Here is a 12,294-nt window from a genome sequence, read left to right on the forward strand (position 1 = left end):
TCATACTTTATGGTGTTGATTACTGTGAGACTTTTTCACTTGTGGCCAAACTCACCTCCATTCGACTTCTTGTTTCGTTGGCAGCCCGTCATCACTGGCCTCTTCACCAACTTGATATCAAGAATGCATTTCTTCATGATGATCTCATTGAGGATGTCTATACGGAGCAACCATCTTGTTTTGTTGCTCAGAGGAGGTTTAGTTAATTTTTTCTTATCTTCTTAAAAATTTAGGCAATTTTTACAAATATTTTCAAAATTTAAGCTATTTTTTTATATATCTTAATTTCAGATTACTTTTACAGATTACTCCAAACTTTGAGCTATAAACAACAATTAATCCTTTTAATTATTTGTCGTACTCAATACCAATGATTTTTTATGAGTTAACCCTATCCAATATGGAGTGTGATGCTGTTTTTGTATTGTTAATTAAAATTTATTACGTGACGAACAAGCACGAAAATGTGCTCCACACTTCACCAATTTCTGGATAATTGACTCTCCAAAAAAAAATTCTGGATAATTGACGCCATAAAATATAATTATAAAGGATTAAAACTTAAAAGTCAAAAAAAGAAAATAGCCCTATGTTTTAGCATATAAGATGCATAGAAAGCATATTCCCAGTTATCTATCCACTGCGTCCACGCTTAAGACCGTGTTTGGCATACGCCTTCAAAACTTCAACTTCCAAACATTCAGATAAATTTCAGCTGCATACAATCTCTCTTCCAACAACTCAAATCGTCAAAAATTTAACATTCCCTCTAGCAAAAGATCGAAAAGAATCATGGCGACCCCACAAATTTTGCAGACGGAGCAGGATCTTCTTATGTATGCGTCCCTCTTTCCCAAAGGTTCGCTTTTTTTAATTAATTTTTTATTGAATCGATTTTAAGTGATTTGATCTGATTCGTATTCATTTATATCCTTTTGTCACTTCAATTTTTTTAAATAAATTTTAATTTTGTGTATTCGGAAAGGCGGTAATTTTTGTGTTGAATATGGCTGCAGATGAAAATGTGAGACCTCGAGGCGTGGAAATCGAGAAGAAGATTGAGTATCTCGAGAACTTGGCCGGAAATGTAATTTTTCTGATTCTGTTTCATTTATTTGTTTGTTGTTATTTTTTGGGTATGTTGGAATCAAATGCAATTTGTGCATCCTCTATGGTAATTCATTGGTCTTTGTCATCGAAATCTGAATCTGGAAGGTTTGTGAACAAGTTCAGTTTTTGAAGTAATTAAGTCTAGCTATTGCTGAAGCTACGAGATTGAAATAAAATGAACAGGATGGAGCTTTGTTAAATTAATAGAAGTTGGTTAAATTCGTGATGGAGTATAATGACATAGTAGCTTGAATCTTTTTATTGTTTTCTTCAGTGGGTTTGTTTCTAAAAACGAAAAGAAACTATTAATATCTGAGGTAGCTGTAAATGTGAAACTGGATAACGGGAAAGATCATTGCAAATATGGCAACTCTTACTTGATATTAGTTGCTCGATTACACGAACTAGTTGATGAGAAGCTATTTTATATTTTGTAGGTTAGGAACAGGAGATCTCGCAGATGGTTAAATGATCGCTTGTTGATGGAGCTCGTTCCTCGGTTGAATGCTGAGGAGATTAGAGGATTGTTTGCTCCACCGCCATGGGGTATGTTTATTTGGAGAATGCATTAATGGTTTAAAAATCGAGTTCTTGACATGAGATGTTGTATGTTGACAGATTATTCATATAAGTCTTTTCCATTAGCTGAGCGGTGCCTACTTTATGCACGTGCTTTGAGCAACAGAATATCCAAGCATCTTGGATGTGTACACGTATAATTCTGATATATTACAAATTTGTTCTTCAGGTGAGGATGTGCCTCGTTCAGCATTTTGCATGACAAATGTGGGGGAGTGGGATAACTTCAGAAACATAGACATGGATAAGGAGGTTCTTTCATGTTCCTTGCACATGAAGTTGGGTTTATCTTTTATTTCTCAAGAACAGACAAAATTTTGATATCAGTAGCTTTTTACTTTAGATGAGTACAAAATTTAGAAGGTTGATTATCTACGAGCTTGTCAAATTGTGAAAAAACTTATCTTGACTGGTGGGCCGATTAGCCTTGTTTTTACCGTGTATCAAATTTTTTGCTGTGGCGTCCTGAAACTGCTTTCATTGGCTTAAAAACTCACCAACCAATTTATGAATCGGAGATGGGGTACTATTCAGATTTTTTCTATTAAAATCCTTAGTTAGATGCAAGCACGCACTGATTCTTGCATGTTTTGTTCTCAAGATGAGGTGATTCTCCGGAATCAGAATTTTGATCATGATGAGGTTTTTTACCACATTTTTCCCTTTATTTGTTTTGTTGTATATGTGTTGTCACAAAATGTTCCGAAAATAGGCTTCCAGTCATCAGGATAGCAGCAACCTCATCATGATGTATTCAGATTACCTAAGTAACAATTATTCCTATAGAATTCTTGTTAGTTTTAAAAAAAGTTTGTTCTAAGACTTCACTGCTTTTGTGTGTGCGTAATCATGAGGGAGCATTTATTAGTAAGTATTTGCATGCAGAGCAAATATTTTGTCAAATTTTATGATCTTCTCTACGAGGCATTGCTTCCCTTTCTCAGAAATTGTAAAGACCATATGCTTGGATATGTTTTTGACATTTAGATGGAAATGTGGAGAGTTCTCTCTCTCTCTCTCTCTCTCTCTCTCTCTCTCTCTCTCTCTCTCTCGTTTATTGGGGTGTTGGAGGGGTGGTAATTATCGGCCTTCTACTTTTCCCCTTCTTCTAGGCATCAATCATGGAATCGCTTGAAAACTCATCATCAAAGAGGAGAGATCGCCAAGATGCTGACAAAGTTGCTGTACTGACTGCCTGGCACCGTGTAGATGGTAGGACTAGGGAGGCACTTCGTCGTTGTTATCTTACGGACTTGGTCAGTGGATATGAGGTAAATATTTGTTTGATGAAATATAATGTTTTCTTCTTTTCCACTATTTTCATGGTGAGGATTCTTCAATCTCCATCCTCCATGCTTATTATTGGCGATTATATTAATCACATATCTTCTCATAACTTATTTGTGCTAGTATTTTCTGTGACCATTATGTAATACATGCTCTTGTTCTTGTATTCGTAAACCATTTCTTTTTCAGACTAATCATATTATTCTTTCATGCAAGTGATTTCTGATGCACTGAAATATGTCGTTTCAGGAATGTGTACGTTCGTTCGTCAAGGACAGTGGGAACAAAGATGTTCTAGTCCTGCGCGTTCAAGATCCTTTCCACCGGTTACTACTACATGGCGTTTGTGAGGTATTTTCTTCCATACTATTTATTTTATCACGCCTTGATTCCCCTCTTTGGAGGTTTCCAATGGATCACCAGGCTTGTATATTTGTCCACGAGCACGACGTTTTGACAAATTATTTTTTTTCAGACAAGAGGGAGTTTTGTGTAAGACCGTCGAACATGTCCTAACCCCAACCCAAACACTATAAAACGTTAACAAAATTACAAATATGTCATTGGATATCCGTGACGAATTTGGACTCATCAGACAATCTTACACAAGTTTTAACGTAGAAATTGCATATTTTGCTTCCAATTTGTTACACATCAGATTTTATAACTTGACACGAATGCTTTTCCACAGTTCTACAACCTCATCTCGACCACGGTGGCCCAGTCGAAAGGTGGCAGTGCACCCGTGAAGACGACTAGGATAAAGAAGAAGCAGTCGCCGTCGTCGGAGCTCCCCAAGATAACACTGTGTAACTTCCTGAAAATGGCAAAAGAAGGGTTCTGGTGATCCCTTGTATCTGTGGAAGTGTACCATAATAACTAGCTTGTAAATTATATCTACTACAACAAGGTGCTTAGATTTGGAAGTGTTTCCATTTAACCGTTGTAATAATTGCCCTAAGCTAGATAGGCTTGTTGTGTAGAAATGCCTCATTTCTTCACACACACGGGCTGACCGGCTTCGGGCCTTCTGTACTTCACTTTATTTCATTCAACATATTGTATATTTGTTAATTGTTAATTTGTTTTGCTTTAACCAAATTATAATAAATAATCTCTCTGATATTTTGGCACTATTATATAGGTTCATTTCTCAACGGAAGACGCCTAGATCCGAAATAAGCGAAAACAATTCCCAGACGTCATTTGATTTCGTTGCGAAATATTGAGAGGTGTTTGATCCTTGGTATCCAGAAATGGAATGAGAATGGAATGGTGATTGCGTCCATTCTCAATCCAATTGGCTGGTACAGTCTTTGTGATGGGAATCGTCATTCTCGATGGAATGTCTATTCTCATTTATATGAGATTAGTCATTCCTCTTCTCTCCTGTGGTATTGTCTATTCCCACGGATATAATATTACTCAAAAATAAAAGTTTATTTATTTTTAATTAAATAATAATAATAGTAAAAAAATTAATTTTATTAATATAATAAATAATAATAATAATTGTCAAAAAATTAAATAATTTTAATAAGAATATAATATAATAAATTAATAATAATAACAATAATAATAATAAATAATAATAATAAAATGTAACAAATAATAATAATAATAATAATATTGTGTTAATTTTATTTCATTCCAATCCATTCATTCCTTGTAAATACCAACCATGATAATCCTATCATTCCATTCCATTCCAAAATTCATTTCATTCTCTTCTAATTTCATTCCTGCATACCAGCCATCACCTTAAAGTAATTTATAAAAATAAGTTTCAATAGCTTCTAAGCACCCTCGAAAATAAATTTCTTAACTCTAATTTATTTTTTCATAATTTTATAAGTAATAACAATTTTATAATAATAATCTAATTATCCTTTGTTATTTTTATCGTACATACTTTCAGTTTTATCTTTATTTAAATTTTCTTTCTTTAACTATGTTTTTTGTTTTCTTTGATTCATAATTATCTTTTTAGTATAAATTTAATTATCCAAACACTTTCATAATTTAAAAAAAAAACTTGAAATATTATATTATAAGTTATTGAGCTTATAAACTCTGTGAAATAAATTTAATCAAACACCCTCGTTATCTACCAAAAACTTTAGAATTTTTTATAGAAACGACTCTCATCTTATAGTTTATGCTTTGAACTTTAAAGCTCTTTATAGAAATGACCCGAGCGCATTAGAAAGTTGAATTTGTTTGTCGAATTCTCACATGCGATAAATGGGATGTAGATTAAATTGATTTCGTAAGAATGCTCTTCCATTTCAATCAATGTAATTTTGTATTCATTTATTGTATTAAATAATAGAATCCAACAAGTTGATTCGAAATTTTGAAATATTAAACATTTCAATCATAATTAAACTGTGCTTAACCCTTGTCGGCATAATATTTATTGTAGTACTCCCTCCATTTCATGAATGATGGCTCATTTTAAAAAGGGAAATCCTTTTATCTCACAAAAAATTATTTCATCAGTCCCACTTCAAATGTCTTAGAACATCCGCATTGGGGTTACATGATAGTCTACTTTATGAGGGGGGACCACATGGTGTAAAGAGGCTGCATTGGGGTTACATGATAGCTTACATGATAGATTTAGTTTTGATTTTTCCATTTTTCATTCAAGTTAAATTTCATAAATTTAAATTACACAATTTACTTTAAATTTAAATTGCATTAATTTTGAAATCCTAAAAATTACATAAAACTTAATAAAATAAAAACAAATCCTACAAATAACTATTCCGGCCCTAGAGGTCCGAAACGTGCCCAAACATGCTCCATCAAATCATATTGAAGCGCGGCGTGCAACTGCCTATCTCGGAGAAGGGTATCTCTTTGCACATATTCCTCGAATGAAACTGGGGTTGCTCGACCACTCTCCGTCGAGTCACTGCTAGACGTCCCATGTCCCGCGTCGTCATCTCTCCAATTGGTTGCTTCTTCACCTTCGTGCTCCACAATCATGTTATGGAGAATGATGCAACACAGCATGATGTCCCGGAGGTGCTCCAGGTACCAATTCCGCACGGGACTGCGAATAATTCCCCACCGAGCTTGAAGGACTCCAAAGGCTCGTTTGACATCCTTTCGTGGCGATTCTTGCATCTTCTTGAACCTCGCCTCCTTCTGATTTGTCGCCATCGGTGGACTCTTGACGAAGCAACGCCACTCCGGATATATGCCGTCGCACAAGTAGTAGCCCATCTGGTAGTAGCGATGGTTCGCTTGAAAGAGCACAGGCGGGGCCGTTCCATCCAACACATCGACGAAGAGATGCGACTGGTTGAGAACGTTGATGGGCTCCAAAAGCCCGGATGACCGCCTTGCAGAACTTCTTGAGGCATACACGCCTGGTGGAGTCGGCGACTTTGAGATACTCGTCAAAAGTATCCGCACTGACGCCGGTGGCTAACTGGAGGATAGCCGACGTGCATTTCTGCAACGGGGAAAGAGAGTCCCGACCTATTGCATCAGTGGTCATCTGGAAGTAAGTATCTTCATCGTGAACAGCCTCGACGATGCGCAAGAACAGCTCCTTCTGCATTCGAAAACACCGTCGGAAAAATGTAGGTCCATACGTCGGATTGTCGTTGAAGTAGTCTTGCATAAGACGTAGATGGGCTTCCTCTCTATCACGGTGGACGTAAGACCGGGGATGTTTCGCACGTCCCGCCTCCAGCACTGGCTGGGCGTAGATGCGAGCAAGCAGTTGTTTCTGCAACTCTATCTCCTCCATGATCGCGTGAGCTACACCGTCGGATGAATCAGACGAAGAACCGTGGTCGAATTCCGCCATTGTCGGAAGAAAAAAGAAGAAAAGGCTTGAAGGAGGAAGAAGAATGAGTGAAAGTGAAAGAAGAAGGAGAATTGTGGAGTGAAAGTGAGGAAGAAGAAGGAGGAAGATGGAATATAAAGAGAAGAAAAAATTTTAAAAAAAAATCCGAACGGTCAAATTTGGCACGGAAACCGAGGAGTCAAAGCTGCCTCAAGAATTCAAAATTGATTTTTTTTAAGGCGCGTGTAAAACACGCGCCTATTTTCAACGGTTGTGAGGGCTACACGATAGAACGTGTAGCCCTCGTGTAAGTGTTTGCTGCATCGGTTACACGATAGCAGCCTTACACGAGTAGGCTGCTATCGTGTAACCGTTGCAGATGCTCTTAAAACAATATGAATTCTATAGTTTTGAGATATTTGAAATGAGATGAGTGGAGTATATTCTATTACTTTTATTCTTAAATTACTTATTTTTTTAATAATTGTGCCGAACATTAATGAGAGCATCAACAACGGCGGGTGCAATGGTGGGATCGAACCCGGTCTATCGCACCCGCCACCGTTGTTGCACCCGGGTGCAATGGAGGTGGGGCGACTGAACGCACCTGCTGCAAAGGTGGAGCGAAGGAAATGGGAGTAGTGCACGCGCTCATTTCCGTAATTAAAAAAAAAAATTAAACGGATAAAAAAAAATTAAACGGTCAAATGACCGTTGGCTTCTCAACGGTCGAATTCGGCCATTTTTTTCTTTTTCACCTATATATAATCACATATCCCCTTCCTCAATCACAAACACTACATCAAACTACTCATTTTCTCTTCAATTCTTAAAGAAAATGTCTTCATCCACCAATTCTTCCAACAATAATTCTTCCTCAAATTCTTGAAGGATGCACGATTGCATGCTCGCCTCCGCGATGATTTGGTTGAGCATCTATGGGCACGCTTTGGTCCGATTGACCAGTAGTTTCCCGGGATAATACATCTCAATGTTATAACCGGGTACACGATCGAGATATTACAAAATAAATATTTTGAGATATTACAACTCAAAATAATGAAAATATTACAAAGAAAATAATTTGAGAAATTACAACTCAAATAATTGTATACAACAGAAATATACTGTATAAATAAATTATACGTATAAACTAAGTCGAGTCGAGATGAATCTCTTCCCGCAAGAAGATTATCGCCCCGGTAGTGCTCTTCGGTTTGGCGTATCTTCCCCAAAGGTAAAACGACTTCGTCTCGTTGGATGTAGCACCACAATCCGGCGAGCTCCGGTGAACTGAATAGGATCAAGAACTGAGCACAAGCGTTGTGCTGAGGGTGTGTGTGTAGAATTGGCAGAATGCAGTATTTCTTGGTGTTTTTTCTGCAAGCTCTCCAGAGGCCTATTTATAGGCATGTGGTAAGTATGAATTCAAGAACTTGAATTCTACTCCGACGGCTGGAAGCCGTAAATGTTGAAGATGATGGCCGGTGAGCGCAGTCATTGAAGAAACTAAGCTGCAAAATTGAAGTTGCCATGCAGAAGTCGTAGCTGGCGTGCTTCTGCTACTGCTTCTTCTGCTGCTGCTGATGTGGGCTGGAGCTGTGGTGTGGGCTGGGCTTACAGTTGGGCCAATAATAAATTCTGTTGGGCCAATAAATAAAAAGCCCAGTGGAGTTGGTCCAAAAAATAGTTTGGGCCCCAAACACCAAGATCCAAGTCCTTGGCCGCGGCCCGCCCGTCCGGCGGCGGCGTCGTCGTCCGTCCGATCGATCGTCGGCGGCGGCGCGCGTGTGTGCGCGAGGCTAGTACTTAGATCAAGCCCACTAGCAAGCCCACAAGTCAATTTATCAACTCCATGTGCTTTGCTATTCTTATACATGAAAAACATCTCTATGTTTTCCAATGTGGGATAACATAACAAATGTTATTTTCCCTCTTCAACATCCAAACTTTGACATACAATATCTCACTCATCGGAAATCGGTTTTGAGACTTCAAGTATATCACGTTGATCTACTCGAGATGTAGATTAACATACAATCATTATTTTAATTAAATAATAATTTTCAGATATGGCATAAAACCATATTTCCAACACTCAATAGGCTACAGTTCAAAGGAAAAGAATTCCAGGAGTTCATTTCTTGAAAGATGCTGGCTTATTAGAAAGATATAATAGATTGGATCACATTTTGAAATCCTTCCTGATGTCTGGATCTGTTCTTGTTATTCCTATAACTTTTTGAAATTTAAGTGCCTCAAGTTTCAGTTTCCTCTTTGTGATGTTACAAACATTTCATACAGAAGTGATTATTTCTAGTTGCTTCTTTATTTTATGACTTCTTACCCTCACTTATTTATCATGACTCAGGTCCCTATAATTTCTTTGATTCTTTGTAAATCACTGGATCGACCCTCAAGGTATCTGAGGGAAGCTGCAGCTGCTGCACTGTCAGAGTTTGTGAGGTTTAGGTATGTTCAGGACCCCTACTCCTTCTCTCTCTATGAGATGCTCGGACTTTGTTTTATGTCTCTTATTACTGATTCTCAGTTTGCTAGTAAGAGTGGTGTCTTTTGAACTCCCATTTGTATTGGTTGTAAGAGATGATTTGTGTATACAAGTTATCCGAAAATGATCAACAGTGAAATATGTTTTCTTAAGACTTAAGCTTTTGTGCACCTAACAATTTTATTAGTAGTATAATACTTTTTTCCTTCTGGAAGTTTTGGTTGGTGTACCCTTTATATGGCTTGGCAATTGCAAGCTTCATAGCATGCTAGCAGCATTTCTTTCTCAAATTTGTATTGAACTAGGCTATGAAATCTTATGCAATTGCTGTTTTTTGAGCAAATTGCCTTGTGTCACTTTCAGGGATTAAGAAATAAATCTAAATTTAGTTATACCTTTTCTTTAGATACTAATTTATTGATCACATTTTGGAAACTGATTTACTGGAAATGTTACGAGTGACCTGCTGTCAACATTGATGATTCAACATAGTAATGGTTCTATGAAAGATCTGGAAGGTCTTGCCACCATATCAAATTACCATCACTTGAAAGATAAGGAACAGCTGAATCACAAATAATTTCCAGATAGTTTGGTGAAAACAAGTGGAGACGCTTCCAGTCCAATAAAAATAACATAACCTACATCCCAAACCACTACCAAACTTGAGAGCACAACTAAGATAAGTTGCCTTCGGGTAGCCCCTCAACTGAAAATTTTCACCAATCAAAACCTGAGCAGGATAAGGTGACAGCTCGATCCTTTACCAATAAAGAATGCTCCATCCCTCGTATTTTGAACTGAGTTTTTCTTATTAGAATCCTAGTACACGAAGTTTGTCATGCAATGGTAATGAGTAATGACCTGTTGTTCTCGTATTCATAAAAGCTCTGTCTCCTTTTCTTTCTGTTTTGGTGAAAAAATAGAGATTGTTGGTCCTACTTAGCCTCATTATAACTATGGTTCAAATGTTTTTTCTTCCCCTCCCCCTGGTTTTAGAGTTAAATTATGTTTCTTGAGTAGATGGTTGTTGGTCTAGCTCAAGTTAAACTTTTTCTTGCTCTCAAATATCAACATCTCTTGCTGAGGTTTATCATTCTGCAGTGAGAGTTTTGGTCCTTTGTTGGAGCAGCTGGTTGAAGGATTGACTCGACATGTTTCAGATGATTCTCCAAATGTTAGACGCCTTTGTCTAAGAGGACTTGTTTAGGTAGTTGATCATAGTAATAACCATATTACTTGAAAAAAGGTTACAAATTTATGGTGCTTCAACTTTGACTGATCCACAATTCTCAGTCCCTCGTCTTGAGAATAAACTCAAAACTCTTTCTTAGGTCACCATCTTTCAACAACTTTTGTCTCATGAAATTTGAAGTTTTGCTGCTTGTTTGCATGCCTTTTGATCTAAAAAGTCTTCATCCTTTATGCAAGCAATGGAAACTAGAAGTTTGACAGATTTTAACAATTGCTGTGCACTCAATGTTTCTTTTTGCACATAAGCAGTTGGGGATGCTAATGATAGCAGCAGATACAATTTTGTAGTTATAGAAGGGTGTCGAGGGAGGCAGGGTATCAATCTTTTTGGCAAGCGTACTTTTCTTGATATCCATTCCTTTCTCATTTGGGTCTTGTCAATTGCTTTTCTGATATGCTATGTGTAGTACTTTTGGTACCCAAAAATCCACCTTAGCAGTAACCAGCTACCTGCCTCTTTTTGAATTGTATAGATTTTCGCATATATGTAGGCAATGCTAGTGCGCTGCATCTTGCAAACTTCTCCTTTGCCCTTTTAATTTTGAAGCCTCTTATTTTGGAATCAAGTAATCGAGATGCATGCTGCTATATGGACATGATTTGAGATTATTGGTGATTTTTACAATTAGTCTTCTGGATTTTTTTATAAGGATCACTTGCCTGCATTTCATGCAGATGCCACCAGTTCGTGTTATCCAGTAATAGTATACCATTCAGATTCTGAGTGTTACTGTTGCTTTACTTGATGACCCGGATGAATCAGTACAGCTAACTGCTGTCTCGTGCTTGCTAACGGTGATATTTTACTCCGTTAACTAGTGTTGAGAATTAGAAGTCAGAAAAAACAGCAAGTAATAAATACAAAGTTAGTCAAAAGAAAACAAAGGATCCCTTAATCAAAGGGATCCTTATATGACTTTGTATCAGCAAATATTAAATATGATCTCCCTTCCAACACTATAAATGGGGGAAGTGTATCAGCAGAAAAAATAAGAAATACAATTACAATCTTTAGCTTCTCTTTCTCTATGCATTATGATGATACAATGTTTCAACATGGTATCAGAGCAGGTTTAATCATAGGAACTCAGAAACGAATCATCATCGTTCATAATTCAAAACCAAAACATTCCTAGCCAATTCAAATCAGTTTGTGGAGTAACTCACCGGCGACAGTTTCGATCGCCATTCCAAAAATGAAGAAAGCTTCCAAAACCAGCGGCAGCGGCAAGCCCAACTCCCCTCACAAAGACCTCCCCAACCTCGCCGCCAAGCCCAAGAAGAAGAAGTCCAAGTAGAAGCCCACCCCTCCCTCGCCGTTAAAGGACGAGAGCGCCGCCGACGAGCCTACCCCGCCGCCTAAGATCAAGGTCTACCTGCCCAAGCCAATCAGGGTGTCGTCGGCCTTCTCCCGCAGTAACAGCTACGACAGCTTGGCCTCCAACAGCGACGGCGAGAAGCCTGCCGAGGAGCTCTCCTACATGCCGCTGCAGTGGCCGCCGATATTCGAGCTGGAGGAGGGTGACTACGGGGTGTGCGCTGCCGTGGGAGGCGGCTCCGACGATTTCCTCGACGGTGGATTTATCTTACCGATTGATGGCCGAGGAAGATCCGAGAGAGAAAGAGGAGAAAACTCAACCGGCTACCCGACTACCGGCTCGGCAACTAACGTTGACGGCCGGAAAAACGACAGAACGGAGGCGAGAAGCGCGGCTGCCGGCGTAGACGGCCGAGGACACAACAGCTCGGC

At 38.2% G+C, this 12,294-nt stretch overlaps 1 protein-coding gene across 2 annotated transcripts; it reads left to right on the forward strand.

Moving 5' to 3' along the window:
- The first annotated feature begins 467 nt into the window (after window positions 1–467).
- On the forward strand, window positions 468–4,057 carry LOC131016209 (uncharacterized). Of its 2 annotated transcripts, XM_057944849.1 has the most exons (7): window positions 468–859; window positions 1,017–1,087; window positions 1,548–1,656; window positions 1,859–1,941; window positions 2,802–2,960; window positions 3,226–3,327; window positions 3,668–4,057. In XM_057944849.1, the coding sequence occupies exons 1-7, from the start codon at window positions 793–795 to the stop codon at window positions 3,821–3,823; spliced, it is 747 nt and encodes a 248-aa protein (XP_057800832.1). In that variant the 5' UTR covers window positions 468–792; the 3' UTR covers window positions 3,824–4,057. The 2 variants fall into 2 exon arrangements, with proteins under 2 accessions (XP_057800832.1, XP_057800831.1); XM_057944848.1 differs by having other exon boundaries at window positions 580–859; window positions 3,226–4,057.
- The last annotated feature ends 8,237 nt before the right edge of the window (window positions 4,058–12,294 follow it).

The sequence above is a fragment of the Salvia miltiorrhiza genome, chromosome 3 (assembly GCF_028751815.1).
Source record: "Salvia miltiorrhiza cultivar Shanhuang (shh) chromosome 3, IMPLAD_Smil_shh, whole genome shotgun sequence".
Lineage (NCBI taxonomy): Eukaryota > Viridiplantae > Streptophyta > Magnoliopsida > Lamiales > Lamiaceae > Salvia > Salvia miltiorrhiza.